We start from the raw sequence: 16,400 nt of genomic DNA, 5'->3' as shown, positions 1-16,400 counted from the left end.
GCAATTGTAGGCCTCGCTCTTCTGCAGTTAAGTCAATAAACTGCCTGCAGTCATATTTGTGGAACGACAACAACAAAAAACACAAATATAACTAATTGTATATTCATTTCAGAGTAAATTATTAAGAAATTGAGAACTAAAGTAAAATTAAATATTAAAGTACTAAATAAATGAGGCTTTGAAATGTTTACTTACTCACATTGTATAAAACCTGAGGAGGAATATGAGAAAATGAGAAGCTTGTAAAAAAAACAAAAAGTGCATAGAATAAAACTGAGCATATTAATAAAGACCCACATTTCACAAAATATCACACCCAAGCCTGTCATTTATCATGAACAAAAATCCATATACTAAATACTTCAATACAAATGTGTCAAAATGCTCACATTTAAGAGGCTAGCCTGATGTACATTTCTGACACATGCCCCCAAAAAGTGAACATTTCTTTTTTTTATCCCCCCCAACCCCCTCTTCGGAAAACGAGACTTTCCAATAGAAAAGACCAACATCCATCCACTCCTCATTAGATCTCATTGATGTACCTTACACACCTAAAACAAATATTCTTGAGAATCTGCGAGAATCAAGAAAGAAATACCATTTGAGTCGTACGTCTCAAGTGGTTTACCATATAAAAATGGTGCTATAATGCCAAAGATTAATTCCGCGGGATGTGAAATATCTAAATTGATAAAAATGCAGTCCTGCCTTCTCGACATTTGTGAATATGCAAAACTAAAGACACAATTTGCCTAATCTGAGCCAAATGGGAAATTTCAGTGAATAGCAGAATGTACTGTCAAAAACAAAAATGACAAAAGACAGGTTTATTTGGGCCATTTTAGCCAGAACGTGTCAGCAGCGGTGTGGTGTTAATCCCCGAGAGAGGCGGGACACATGAGATAAAGTAAAAACGTGTATAGAGTGAAGGAGGACTTGCTTTGACTGATTGAGGGGGCAGCCGAGGGCGTGCAGCACGGCAGCAGCTTGAGGAATCGCTGCTTTATGCTTTTTTTGCTTTGGCTGTTGGAAGGATTGCCTGTAATCACCAACCATAGCACAAAGGTTAGAAACACTGCTTACATACAGTGCATGCACAAAACCCCTCAAAAATAAATAAAAAATACAGACACACGCCTTAGTACATACATCATGCCAGAGAAACATGAAAACACGCCGACATGCTCTGATTGCCTGCTGACCCGGCCAAGTAATGAGATCCACATAAAACCTTAGAAACCAATCCCACATTGGTTTATATGAATATCATTTCACTATAGACTTGCATCTTATTTACAACACCATTCTGACCACTTCCAAGTCCAACACTATATTAAACCAGTACAAATACACAGATGAAACAGACATTACGGTAAGTGGACATGGACCCAAATAGTGCGTTAAAACTGACACCTTAGTTTCCGTGGCAACAGGCATGCCACCTCAGTGGTCTAAAATTTAGACCCCTGGTTGAGATCAATTCAACTCTAAATCTGGTGTCAACAATGCGGTTCCCTCGGACCTGCTCTAAAAATAGCTCACCAGTTACTACTGTATAAAAAAAAAAAAAAAAAAAAAAAATCCCCATTTGGTAGGAAGCTACACCAAGTCGTTCTATCCTTTTTAAATCACACTTGCATTGGTGTTAATGACAACAACAACAACCTAAAATAAAAAGTATAGGTCAAAGGTCGGCAATGTAGCATATGACCAAATCATGGCATTCGTAGAGAAAAGCTAGTAGGCAAAACGACACAGAGATGATTTACCCCAAAATAAACAGAGCAGATTTTTTTATTAAGAAGTGTGTATCAAGCCGATAGCCCACCACATAAATCACTACCCAAAAAGTAGCACGCCAAAGTTCCAAACAGGTTGGTGACCTCTGCTCTAAATGGTCTCGACCAGGGGTGTCATCAGAGCTATGATTGTGCTCAGAGGGAACTGCTCTAACTGTGAAACCATAGGAGTGTCTAATCGTCTCATCATATTTCATAATTGCCTCTGCATTTGATTAAGATGATTTTTTTAACCAAGAAATTGACGGATAACTTGTTTTGAAATCAGGAGTCAAGGAAATATAGGTGTAAGCATGTACCGTCGTACAAAATTATTGTCAAATTTATATATAAAAAAACAAACATTTTTGGTAACAAAAATTGCGGCATAATAAGTGAAAAAAAAATGATTATGATTTTTTCACAGCCAGTACAAGTACAAGTCCTTACATTTGCAGTCAGCAGTATTGGTGTGTAGTATGGGAGGATTTTTTTCAAGTAGAAACACAAGTTCGGATCTACATTATTGAGACTGATACTGGTAACGATGCATCCCAAGTACAAGCCAGGATCATGGAGTGGCCTACTCAGTCCCCACAACTCCACACAATACAAGCCCTGTGGAGGGAGCTAAAGCTTTGAGTTTGTATGCGGCAACCAAGAAATCTGAAGAATTTAGGGTCCCTGCAAAGAAATTTCCCCTGAGTTGTGTGCAAACCTGGTGACCGACTACAAGATGCTGTGCCTCTCATTGCTGTCAAGATGAGTTACTCCACCAAGCGCTGACTTGTGTTTTGTTTGGAGATAAAACACTTCACTCAAAGTGCACAACATTTAACAACTTTTCGATTGTATTTTCTAATTCGGTTTTAAACATTTTTTATTCATATTCTGCTAATTACCTTGAGCAACAAACAAACAGATTAGAAACTTTCTTTGTAAGTGAGCAAAGTTGGCAAGGGGGAGAAAATAAACACCCTCTAACCGCTACCTGAGGAAACACTATGATCACAGATGAGAAGTCCAATGTCTGCTTACTGTATATGTATTAGGGTAGAAAGCTAACCATTTCAAGACTGGGAAGTTTAAATTGACAAGAAAACCGATAATCTCTAAATCTGACAATAAGTGTGAAGCGGAAGAAACATCTTGCAGCACAATCTTCCAGAAAAGATTCCAAAAGATTCCTTTGTTAATTCAGGTGGATTTCTACCCTTGCATTGTACATCCCTCAGTGCCATATGCACACTGCACGCTACTGACTGCAGGGCTACTGAGACCACACCCCTTGCATGCTTTGTGCATTCCATAAAAGCCTGCTCTCTATATCAGGAATACTGAGACTATACAACTGGCAACACCCAGACAATTAAGTTTTTATGGTCATACCAGGGTGCATGCATTTGAGCAAACTAGCCAATACATCAACCAAGATAACCGCAGCGACAACAAAAAGGAAGTCAGATTTGATTGAGGAAACAAGGAGGAGCTGATGAGGTCCGGGGGGGATCCATTAAGACGTCAAAGAACTGAGGGGGTGGACTCGAGTTTTTCCGCAAGACGATTAAGGCTACATAACCGTATCCTTAGGCAACAGTGATGACAACCGGTATGTTAAATTACATAGTGGACTAAGCTAAGAGCATTTCAGGATGTGGGGGGAAAAAAAAAATCTATAATAAATGTACAACATGGTGTACTGTATATGCATTGGCACGGGGTTAGCACATTTGCCTCACAGTGTAAGGTCCAAAGTTGGAATCTAATTATATGAAACAAACCAGTAATGAAGTATGTTAGTTTGAATCACGTTACGTATTGCGTATAGCTGTCATCTTGTTGGCTGAAGATAACTAGCCTAACCCCCAATGACCCATCCAATCAACTACAGTGGCCTGTAAGAGACATAAAAGTTACATGTGTATATATTGACCTTTGCCTTATAAGTGTATGCCTCACGTAAAATGTATTAAAGATCCAGCCTTTAACAGCTTTATTATGACGAATGTTGCTCTTTTTTCAAGGAATGTTTACCTGACTGAATTAAGGTGTGTGCAAGCAACATACTCCATTATGCACGTTGCTTACTGCAATGTGTGTTTGATTAGATCTGATTAGATTACATACTATACTGCAGCCATATTGCAGATTCAGCTGAGTAATTTTCATTGTCAGAGCAGATTTAAAAAGTTAAATTCAGTTTGGAAAAAAAACAAAGGATACTCAAAATGATTGTGATTTAAATAGATTTTTGTCTGGTTTCAACTAATGACTTTTTGTGCATAATGGCACTGAATTCTCGTGAGAACAGGCTCCATCTGTTCAGCAAAAACAACAAACTCTGACTGAGCCATCTTGATTCAGAATGATGCATTCCACAGAACACGATGGGTGCCCAATTTAATTACCGTACACCAAGCAGCACAGCTCTGCATTCATTACAGTTTTCCATATAATTATATTTTACATGTCATTGAGTCGGATTAAATGAACCATTACACTTTTTTATTAGCACACAAATTGAGAAGAGAAGAAAATACAGAGTGAAAAATGTCACTGTGTCTCTAGGCACACTTGTTATGACAATCACATATAATTAAGGTGTGATAAATTTGCTCAGGAACAACCCTTCTCCCCGTCTCTCTGGATTTCCCACCTCTGGGAATCATGAAATACGCTGCTGCGCCTTTTAATATACTATAGCACAAATCTGAGTTTTTCTAGAAAAGTGAGGCCTCTCTGAGGGATTAACCTGATTTTAATAAAAACATGCATTCAAACACATGATCCCTTTAGATGTGTGTGCGTGTGTGTGCGCGCGCGCGCGTGTGTGTCTAATCAAAGAAAGCAGGCTGCTGCTGTCATTTCTCTTGTACAATTGCTTTAAGACATTTATCCAAGTGAGCCTCAAAGAAAATAACTAATATGTTCCATTCATGCACTTTTCTGGGTAAAGCACCGTACTGGGATTCGTTTTCAGGCTCTGTTAGTGATTTTCACTAAATCCTTGCCTGTTTGATTAGATAGATGGGAAAGGAACCGTGGTATAATTTAAGCAACAAAACACATGGACTTGACATTATAGCGTTTTCCCTGCGATTGGCTGGTGAGCTTCCGGACTGCAGAGCGAATACAGTGGAAGGGAATAGCCAGGCTCACTCAAATGTGTTGTTTGAATTGGCAAAATCGCTACTGTTGTTCTGACGTCACTTTGTCCGAAACTCATTGATGTTTCAGAGAAGACACTATACAGTTTGCTGCTATGTACAGTTCAAATTTAAATTTTGATTATCTGAAAATGAAAACGATCATTAAAGCAGAAATCAAGCCAAACATATTTTCTTTCAAGAATATATTTTTAGAAGATTATGCAGGCCTACTAGTTGAAACAAGGAATTCTGATTGATATTACGTTTGTGGAATATGAGTTAAGCAGCAAAATCCACCCATTTTTCGCCATGTCAGGGGTGGCCATTTTGTCACTTCTGTCAGTTGAAAAAGACATCATAGTTGCTCAGGGCTCAGGTAACGACCAATCACAGCTGACCTGTTTTCTGAAGCTGGGCCATGATTGGTTGTTCTCTGAGCCCTGAGCAACTGTGATGTCATCATCAGTCGACAGAAGTGACAAAATGGCCGCGCCCTGTGATGGCTAGATTTTGATGCTTAACTCATATTCCACAAACGCAATAGTATATCAGAATGTCTTGTTTCAACTAGTGGGCCTGTGTAGAACATAATCTTGAAACAAATATGTTTGGGTCAACTTGCCCTTTAAGTGAAAAGTGTTGATTTCTAATGGGTATTCCTAATTGTTCTTTTACCAAGCCTTTTTTTTTTTAATTGATCCAAACACTTTATTATTCGAGATCATTTTCGGTAGGATATCAAAATACCCAAATATTCGATAGCTGCAGCCCATAGGCTATATCAAATTAGCAAACAATGTTTATATTACTTGAGTCTGCAACCATATATGTGCTGTTTTACATAAGCCAGTTCTGCTTTGTAGCAGACAAACTGCACTTGTTAACTTCTTTTTTTTTAAAGTGTGAAATCATTCTAAACTTTAAGCATTCTCTGTCTTTTACACACTCATTCCTCCTGGCTTGGCGCCATCACGCCAACTTATCATTATTAAAAGGACCAGAAAAAAAGGCAGCATTCATCAGCATCATGATCCTTCTTACAGTGTGCCCTGCGGTGATTGTGCATTTAGTCTCACAGTTTCCCTAGGTACACTCTGACAGGCCAACGCAACTTCAGTCTACTTCAGAAAATAAAATCATCAGTTCTATTTATAGCTCCTTGGCAAACATTTCTTCGCTGTTCATTTTGAAGGACCCTCTCGATTGATAAACCCCAGAGATCTGAGGAATTTCTCAAGGCAAAGAGAATGCAGCAAGCGTGTTGATACAGTGCACTGCTGAAGATTAAGACGGGATGAGCGGGACCAAACATTGACTATATCACTTCTTAAACCAGCCTCACACTTGGTGATAAAAGTAGCACAGTCGAGTACCACTGAAATTCTGATTTTAAAAGATGACTATGTCTATCCATCCATTTTGTATTTCGCTAAACACGTTCACAGTCATGGGTCTATCCTAGCTGACTGGACAAAAGACTGACCACGATCTGGACCGATCGGCAGTAAAACACATGGGCACATAGAAAGTCAGACAACCATTTACACTCACATCTGAGTGGGAACCGAACCCACGTTGCCTGCACAGTTAACCAGGCAAGTGAAACAATATTACACTATCAGTGATTCCTGGTTTGCTATTCATGGGCCACCAAACGAAACTCAACTGGACAAACAACTTCCATTCACCGACTACTTTTTGCAAACCGGGCAATTGACCCTTGCCTTTCACAAACACCAAGTCCATACAACAGAATAACTGCGACCCCTGCTGTTTTTGAAGCACCACATTTTTTATCGAACCACAAACATGGCAAAATCGTCAATGAAATAGGAGATTGCCCTGGCAATCAGTGCCCAATTCGCTGGTTCTCAATGGATTTCTTACATGGATGCATTTATTCGTATTAAAAGCCTAATCAGAATAAAAATGCTTCATATACACACCCCATTTGGAATATTCTGACCCGATCAAGCCCCTTTCCGATCAAGCTTTTATCACGAATGAGAGGAGTGGTTTATGTCAGTTGCTAATTCCATCGGCGTGCACATTTCGGAACAAACCATATTTCAGAACAAACGCGTTTGTGTTATTTCTTGAAGCGAGTAGAAGCAGAGCGAGCGGCCGCAAGACTGAACTGGTATGTATCTCCATTTGAAAGTCTTAACTTGACACAACAGCCCAAACGGGGAAAATACGTGAAATAACGCTAAAGTTTAAAGTAGAAATGGATGGAGCGAAGTTTTGTTGACATGAAAGTTGCTTCGGCTTTTTCGTCTTCTACGACTATTTCCGGCGTATTTGGTCAATCTGGGCATGTCAAAATTTGTTCCGATCAAGAGTGTGATGCATGAAAATGCGAGTCCTAATCGGATCAATATTTTTAGTGTCCATGAAAACAGTGTATCTGATCATAGTTTTAATCCAAATTTTGACTGGATTAAAGAGATTTTGTCCATGTAAACATAGCTATTGTCACACTGGGATCTGCATTTTTCGGTTACTGCAAAGCTGTGACCCACTTTTATAGGAACAATGGTTGTTTTTTTTCTCCCCAAAATAACCTCTAAAAGTATATTGCATTTTAATCACCGTTTCAAACGAGATTGACATACTGCCAAAATCATATCGCCAACCATAACATCCGCCAGCCGGAGGCTGAGCTGCTCTATGTTTGTTTACGGAGTAAACTAGTGGCTTGAGCACGACAGAGTTACACTTCATGTTGCTTATACATAACATGTTTTGTGTGGGAACTCGGTACACCTCTGCACTGTTCCAGAAAAATCTGAATGAGATAAAAAGTAATTTTTTACAAGCGTTCCACAACCCACCCAAAATGGGTCCACGACCCACCTTTGGTTGCCGACCCAACAGTTGGGAATCACCCAACTATGTCTATGTTAATGTGGTTCCAGGTCAAAATTTGGGTAAATAAACAAAGGCGCATTCACCTGATGTAGGAGAGGAAAATAGAGAATGTTAACATACTGTAAATGAGAAACATCAGAAGTGATTGCTTAACACACGAGTAAACTTTCATTGGCGGTTATTCTGTGACTTGGCTCTCCTGGTTGAATTCATTGACATGAACAGCTACATAGTTGCCGTTGTTATGGACCAGTTGATTCTCGATTCAGCTGTGGCTATTGCAGCAGCTACAGTCCACTAAACGTTCACTTCATATCTGCAGAGCTGTCAGTTCTGCAAACCACATCACTAAGATTGCTCAATTTTTCCACTGTACAAGTGTCCAAGTTTTCAATAAACGTGAAAAAAAGACAACATGATTCTCCCAATCTGCTACAAGAAATACAAGTGAGCATTTTTATAATGAAGAGGTAAAACAGACGGTGACTATGGTGACAATTGATGTAAGAACTACTGTACTACAGTACTACTTACTGTAATCTATTTCATGCATTACGTTTGACACAAAACATTCTTATACTGCTGTTTGTCCAATTGTGGTGGGGTGTCTGCCAGGCTGATACACACAATTCCAGCCAGTAAAATAGAAATAAACGTGAGAACAACTAGAGTAGAGACAACTAGAACAACTAGAGAGAAGGTTCATACACAACATGATGCACAGCTGTTTTGATATCCACTCTTACAGTACTAAATGAATGGCTTTAGCTGAAAACAATGAAATCGGACAAGCAAAGAGCAGTGCATTTCCTCTGTGGTAATGAATGAAGTTCTGCACAACAATTATTTAAAAGTTCAGTATCTGTCTTTTTTGCACAGCATGTACACTCTTCCTCTAAAAGACTGTAGTTCAATGTACCATTATCATTTTAAGAGTTGCATGCAGCGTAGATGGGGGTTGATGGATAGCTAGGTAGCAAGATAGCCACACAATGAAGTTTTGGGAAAGAGTAATGAAAGCTAGACTCGGAATACAAGTGAATATTTGTGAGCAACAGCGTGGTTTCATGCCTAGGAAGAGTACGACAGATGCATCATTTGCCTTGAGAGTGTTGATGAAGAAGTAAAGAGAAGGTCAGAAGAAGCTGCATTGTCTTTGTTGATCTCCAGAACACTTATGACAGGGTACCCGGAGAGGAACTGTGCTACTGCCAGGAAGCAGAACTTGAGGTGGCAATATAAAGATGTTGAAGGTTTTTCCTTTAGGAGTCACCAGGATGGATAGGATTAGAAATGAGCTCATCAGAGGGACGGCCAAGGTTATATGTTTTGGAGAGGAAAGTTAGAGAGAGCCGACTTAGATGGTTTGGACACATCCAGAGGAGAGACAGTGAGTATATCGGTAGAAGGGTGATGAGTAGGGAGCTACAAGGAAAGAGAGCGAGAGGAAGACCTAAAAGAAGGTTGATGGATGTAGTGAGGGAAGACATGAGGGCAGTTGGTGTGGTGTTTGAGAGGAGGATAGATTTCGATGGAAAAGGATGACAAGCTGTGGTGATCCCTAATGGGACAAGGCGAAAGAAAAAGAAGGTGCAGCGTGTAGGTCGGCTGGTCATGTCTGGAGAACGGGGGGCAAGGTTGATGCGGAAAGAGGTGACAGTGTTGTACAATGGACGTGACCAGAAAATAAATAAAAGGAGTCTGTTTATGTGTTTCCAGCAAGTGTGACTACCTCAATGTACTGTTTGTCTATCAGAAAAGTGGTTTTCCAAGTCCCTGCACCACACAAAGCATGTTTGTTTTCCTGGAAGTACCTTTAACACAAAGGAAGGATTTGAAAGATCTTTTTTTTTTTCTCTTTGTAGTCCATGTCCCCTTGGGGGCTTCTTAGATCAGTGTGAATTTGCGTGTGAATGGTTGTTTGTCTACATGTGCCATTCAAATGATTGGCGACCAGTCCAGTGTGTACCCCACCTCTCGTAATTGGGATTGGCTACAACTCACCCATGACCCTGATGAGGACGAGCGCCACAGATTGGATATACAGAGGGATGATTTTCCCCAGTCTCCCCATAGATTTAGTGACGTGTCCATTTTTTACTACTCCTGTCCTTCGAAACTCTTAACTTACCTTTTAGAGTACACTAAGAACACATAAATCACAACAGAGGTGCCATACAACCATTATTTTGTTATCACTTCAGAGACTTTAATGCTTTCAACCTGGTGGGAAGCTTGTGCATGAAGCAAGGTCCATAAAGGTGCGCGTGGAGGTGTTTCTTGTGAAAGAACAACTCTCAAACCAAACAAAACAGCCGTTTGGATGAACTACAACAGAGACTGTGAGCCACACTGTCACTCAGGTGCACCCAAAATTGTCACACGCACTCTACAATATGTTGTAGAAAGTCTTCCCTGAAGAGTGGAAGCTGTCACAGCCACAAGGGGTTAGGGGTGGTAGGGGGTTGGAAGGGGGTCTGTCCATATTTTCAATTCACACTTTCTGGTCTAATGATGTAATGACCATGTGCCGCAATACTTCCGTCATCACGTGATGACGGTATACAGTATGCTCTCAAAGATGATGAATCAAAATCAATATGATCCTCAAACTGCAAAGTGGCAGTTTAGTCAACTCCCAAAGCAGTGACGCAGCGAGCGATGTGGTGAGAAGTTTTGTGCAAACAGCAAACAAAATCATGTGATGCAGTATAGTCATAATTCACAGAAGATACTTTATTGACTATTTAATTGGCTTCAATGACTAACATGTTTATTATTGTGTTTTGCAGTGGTGATGAACTGAGAGGTGTTTTGAGCCTCTCATATGTAAAGCAGCACCCAATGAAGTGCCCTCGAGGTATGAAATTGCATTGAAGCTGCATTTTTACTAGTTCCTTGTCAAACTTTGTTACAAGCATCATTTGTCATCATCGTAGCTTGTGGGCGTGCGCCCCTCCCTCAATTGCTTAGCTTACCATTCATCTTACCTGCCGTGGTAAGGTCGATAAGCCCCAAAAAGTGCATCAGTTTGAGAGAGCTGCACACCACCAAGAGGATGCCCACCGTCTGCAGCCCCTCCACCTCCCACTTGTCTCGGAAGAACAGATGCATCGTCCGCCTTCCACCTCTCTATGATTCTGACAGGCAAAGATCTTGCACGTCCGCCACCCTTCCCCCCCCCCCCCTCAGCTCCGTCTTCCAACTCTACGCTTCAGTCTCCCTCCATATGCCGGTATTCCGCCATCCTGAGACCGCGCAGTATCCGCCTGCTGGTTCTTCTTCACAGAGGCTGGATTGTTATTCCCCGCGTTCCCTCATCGGCAATGGTAAGCGTGAGGGAGCAGGGGCTGTCTACTTGCCGTTCCGCCCCCGCCGCCGCCACTTCAGAGGCTGTCAAAGGTTGTTTAAGTTCCAGGTGAAGTTCGGACAATTCATTGTGAGATGGTGTGTGTGTCCTGGCAGGATGGCAGCGGCGGTTATTTGTTCTTCCCAGATGCTGACTCTTAAACTGTCTCCACTCTTTTGTCCGTCTTCCTCGCCTAACCTCTCAGACTCTCCTCCCGCTGCGTCCCTCCCCACGCTTAATTGGGCCAGTGAAGGCATTGAGTGAGGGAAAGATGGAGTTGGGGGAGGCATTGAGGAGGGGTACTACACACACTACTTTGGGAGGGGGAACCCAAAAGGAGCAGAGTAATGAATTGAGACAGGACGGGGAGGGCAAGAGCTTGAGGAGAAAATAACAGCAACGGAGAGGACAAGGTGCTAAATCGGAAAAACAAATGATGAATCTAAGGGAGTGCGGTGAAGTAGGAAGGACAAAATCAGGAGAAGCAGCAGAGCGACTTCAGTGGGCAAAGTCAGCTACGGCGGACAAAGTCACAGATGTGGCCTTGGTCTCTCCCCGAGCGTAACATCAACACAAATGCGCAAGCAAACACACAGCCTGGAGGTGCAATCTGGCTAAGTCTATGTTTTGTGGTTGGAATTTTGTACAGAGGAGCTGCTACTGTGGCATCTGTCACACTGCTGTAAAATTCATTTAAAAAATGATCAAGCGCTGTGGATTTAATCGAAGAATTTTATATGTTGGATTAAGATAAATCCAAAAACCCGGTTTTAAGTGTTTTAGGTATGTGCAAGGAGTTGCCGGTTTACAATGTTCCCGAAATATGATATTCTGAAGATAATAGTATAGTTTGCGCAGCAGCACAAGAATACTTTCACAAGTGTGTTGTTTGTTTTATATTTATGGCTGAGTACTTTTCATACAAACATTTACCGATTTACTGTACTTTAGCCAGGTTTAGTGAAGTGTCCGTTCCTACTGAATATTCAAATTCGGGTTATTTCACTCTCGTGTTGAGACACACTTGTCAAACAAGGACTCCTGTATGTACAGTAGATGGGCTATTGACAAACTTTTTAACAACATTCAATCGACTAGCAGTTTATTTCATTTTTAAAAGAGAAGGGATAATCCCTCTCTGCCACAGCCACCTCAACTGGCACTTCTTAATGTCGAGTAGACACATGCGAAGGAAACTTGTTGCATCCACTTTCATGCTTGACCTTGTCAATACAGTCACTAACCAGAAATTGTGACCATATATGAAGGGGGAAATGAAGAATGACCAGTAAATTGGCCTTTGGCTGTGTTCTCTCAACACCACGACAACGCAATGCACTAAGACAGGCATCGATCGTGAACAAAACACTGAAATACTTTCACTTCACCACTTGAGACAGGCCTTTGCTCTCAACTTGGAGTACACAAGCCACCCTTTTTAATGAAGGACCATGGCTTCTGATAAGGGGGCTATTGAACCAACCATTCAATCATTTTCTGGTCATTGCCCTTAGGGTCCAGTGTTTTTTTGGGCAGCCATTTTGGGTGTTTTATTCTTTTGGATGAAAATGCTTATTAGTCTTTGTCGCATTGTAGTCGTTTCAATGTAATAATTCCAGTCCAGTTTTAGTCAATGAAAACTCAAAAAGCTTTTAGTCTAGTTTTGGTCACATAGTTTTTTAAATTAATAATATTATTATATTGTAAACTGTACTATTACAATCGTTTGTCATAAGAATTTACAATTAATTTTAAAAATGTGTTCAAGACCTTCTTAAGAAAATAGAATGCCCTATAGTTCTTTCAATTAAGTAAAACAAAATAATACAGTAGTTTGTTAAAGTTAAACAATGGCTTTACACGATTTCTCGATTATTAAAATAGGTGATTAACTCGATAATCAATTAGTTGTCAATTAGTCTTGACTCTGACTTGACAAGAGCCTAGCAGGCAAACATGCAATCACTACGAAACAGAGGTGCCCCTAAAAATAGCAACGCTCCATTTACACGTCGTGTAAAATTAGCAAAAAAGATGAGTAACAAATAATTAAAATGCCACATTAACCACAGTACTGTGCTAATATACGACAAGTACTGACTGTAGTGCACGTACAAGTCTAGAAAAACCCGACAAAAACACATTTATGGATAATTTACAGTCCACAATAACTTTAAAAGCATGTTTGTGAAATGAGGGAATTTACACAAGTATGGAGAGATTACCGTGAAGTTACCGTGTCAATCCCTGCAACTGTTTTTATCTTAACTTGTCCTACTTACATGCCTTGTCAGCTCAGACCTTTCTATGATGGATCGGTTGTACTGTATGTTCATCATGTGGTTGTGTGGGTTTTCCCTGGGCATCCGGCTTCCTGCCACAGCCCAAAAACACACAGGTGAGGCCGTGAGTGTAAATGAAAACTCCAAATTGGCAATTGTACCGCCGGTGTGAATGTGAGTTTAAATGGTTGTCTGCCTCTACGCAACCTGTGGTTGACAGGTAATCAGTCCAGGGCGTGCCTCGCGTCTCGCTCAGTGAGCTGGGAAAGACTACACATTCCTCGTGAGCCTGAACAGCATAAGGGCTAGAAAACAGATGAGCTTCATGCAAAGAGATGATTGGGTGAGATTTGGCATTGAGTGCCTCAAAGGTAAACAGAAAGAGGAATTTATGTGCCTAAAAAGCTTCAGTTTGTCTTGGTGACTATGTCAATTGTGCATCCCATTCACAGTGTCTGGAAGTAGGCAGGATGAAATGAAGAGGAGGAGGCGTTGGTAAAGGGGACGCTGGGGATGAAAAAAAAAACCCCTAAAGGAGGGTTTGATTTGCCGGTGGCAGAATTTATGCGTGTCTGAGTTGAAATGAGACCTGAGGCTGCTTTGCCTCCCACTGAAAAAGCAACCTTGTGAGTCTCATCAACCTGCAAGTCATCACTTGCAAGCAGACTGCATTGGTATACGCAAAATGAGACCGAGGTCTGATTTTGCGATTATAGTCATAAAACAGGGCCATGCGTGGTCGCCCACAGTTGTCAGTCACTGTTGTTTAAAAACAGTAATGCTGGCCTATAAAGATTATTAATGCGCGGCATGATTAGACAGGCGCTTAGCTGTCTGTACTGTCATGAGCAAAGGGCAGTTGATTGATGAAACTCTGCATCACTCGACGTATATTTTGCATACACCTACGACCGTATTAATTAAACAGGCTGCACAGCTTTCCGGAAAACAATGACATATTCAGGCCAGACACCTTTTGTAGTCGGAGGGTTCAATCAGCGATGAAAGACACATTAAGGCTGCTTGTGTGTCTGCCACTGTCTCACACAGAAAGCCAGAGAATATTTGTCATGCCCTGAGACAATATATTACAAATAAACACGCTTTTTCAATGTCACCATTTCTCTCCAATGACTTTGAAACATATGTGATAGCAAGCATACCGCATGTTACTGCTGTCTAACCAGTTCACACTTTATATTAGTGATAAGTCTAATTGATGTAGCGTTATCAAAGTTCCATTGGCCGAAGTTGTATAATATGGAGTTACAATTGTATAATAGGGAGTTACAATTTACAAGATTTACAACAACTTTTGCAGCTTAAAAGGGGAAATCAACCCAAACATATTTTTTTCAAGAATATTTTCCCAGCAGGCCTACTAGTTGAAACACGGCATTCTGATTGATATTGCGTTTGTGGAATATGATTTAAGCAGCAAAATCCACTCCTTTTTAGCCATCTCAGGGGGCGTCCATTTTGTCACTTCTGTCGACTGAAAATGACACCGCAACTGCTCAGGGCTCAGGTAACGACCAATCACAGCTCAGCTTCAGAAAACAGGTCAGCCTGATTAGTCGTTACCTGAGCCCTGAGTAGTTGTGATGTCATTTTCAGTCGACAGAAGTGACAAACTGGCCGCCCCCAGAGATGGCAAAAACGGGTGAATTAACTCTTATTCCACAAATGCAATATTTATCAGACTTGCATAGAATATACTCTTGAAAAAAATGTGTTTGTGTTGACTTCCCCCTTAAGGTTTTATAGTACTGCTGTGACCTTTAAAGTTGGCCAATCCAACATTCGATTGGATTCTAGCCGAACTTCAAGGTACCACAGTCACACTAACAATACCCTTAGAGGCATTCGGATAAAAAAAAAAAAAAAAAAAAAGCTGGCATCCAGCAAGGAAATAGCAAAGGATGCTGTAGAGGAGCATACAAAAGCTCTTGCAGAGTTAAATAAAAATGAACTTCACTTAGACCTCAAAGGACTTTGTGAAGGTGTGTGAAGTTCGTACTGCAGGATCCCACTTTAGCCTGACCTGTTTTAAGATGTGGTACAGCACATCTGCAAGCCACCCCAAGAGACATTCTGATCTGTTGTCATCTCAAGCACACACACACCAATGCATGCATGCACACGCATACGTGCAATGTTGGGTTAACACGTCGCGTTTGATTAGTCTCTTTGAAGCATAATTTGGCCTGAAGCCAGACACAGCACGTAATTGAAACACCTCCATATTTAGACGTCTACCTGAGCAATTATTCCCCTCAAAACTGATTAAATGTCCAACAGAGAGAATGTGTGTGTGCGCATGTGTGAGCGCACAAAGGAGACACTGAGGAGGTCATTGACAAATGATGCTAAAAATTGGCTGGTGTTTCCAATTAGATAAGCGCCATTTGCGGAGATCATTAGCTTTTGAGGATATTTTTAATACAGTAGTGCCATGCGGGACGGAAATCATTCGGCTGACAAACCTCTCATGAACATTTTTTTTTTTTTTGGCAAACATTGATTGATTGTCTTTTTGGTCAGGAATTATCTAGGTGGAAATATGTACAGTATACCGTGTGTATAAATTATGAACGGGACGATGGAAGTATAATCGATACTATTGGAATTCACAAGAGTTATTCGTCTCTGACAAAAGCTCCCTAAAACACATCAAGTATTAACATAAAGACAATTCATGCAGAATTTACTTATGGAATATAACATATTGTAAGGTAATTGTACCTTCTGCCATCTAGTGGGAAACCATTTAATTGTTCTGCCTGTCATTACACAGTATGTCGCTGGCATTAACAAGGCTTTATTACATTTGTATAATAAAAAAAATAAAAATAAACAAACAATAATAAAAAAGCGAAATTCGATGATTTCCTGCAGCATAAACGATGATCTCTCATGGCACACTAATGGTTGGAAATCGCTGAGCTACAATATTTTGCTTGCTCTT

The 16,400-nt window shown here is 40.7% G+C and overlaps 1 protein-coding gene across 2 annotated transcripts in view; it reads right to left on the bottom strand.

The window, feature by feature from the left end:
• LOC147139876 (A-type potassium channel modulatory protein KCNIP2-like) overlaps positions 1-16,400 on the bottom strand; it is a 99,469-nt gene that overhangs the window by 5,271 nt on the left and 77,798 nt on the right. Inside the window, exon 2 of one of the 2 annotated variants that reach the window (XM_086044682.1) lies at positions 940-1,042. In XM_086044682.1, the coding sequence (XP_085900808.1) occupies positions 940-1,042 (103 nt within the window). Of the gene's footprint in view, positions 1-939; positions 1,043-10,791; positions 10,960-16,400 lie in introns of those variants that run through there. The other variant, XM_086044683.1, reaches the window with a different exon arrangement.

This window comes from Filicampus tigris, chromosome 11 (assembly GCF_054856515.1).
Source record: "Filicampus tigris isolate MCC_2025a chromosome 11, RoL_Ftig_1.0, whole genome shotgun sequence".
NCBI lineage: Eukaryota > Metazoa > Chordata > Actinopteri > Syngnathiformes > Syngnathidae > Filicampus > Filicampus tigris.
The sequence above is the reverse complement of the archived record's forward strand: the minus strand, read 5'-3'. Positions and strand labels throughout refer to the sequence as shown.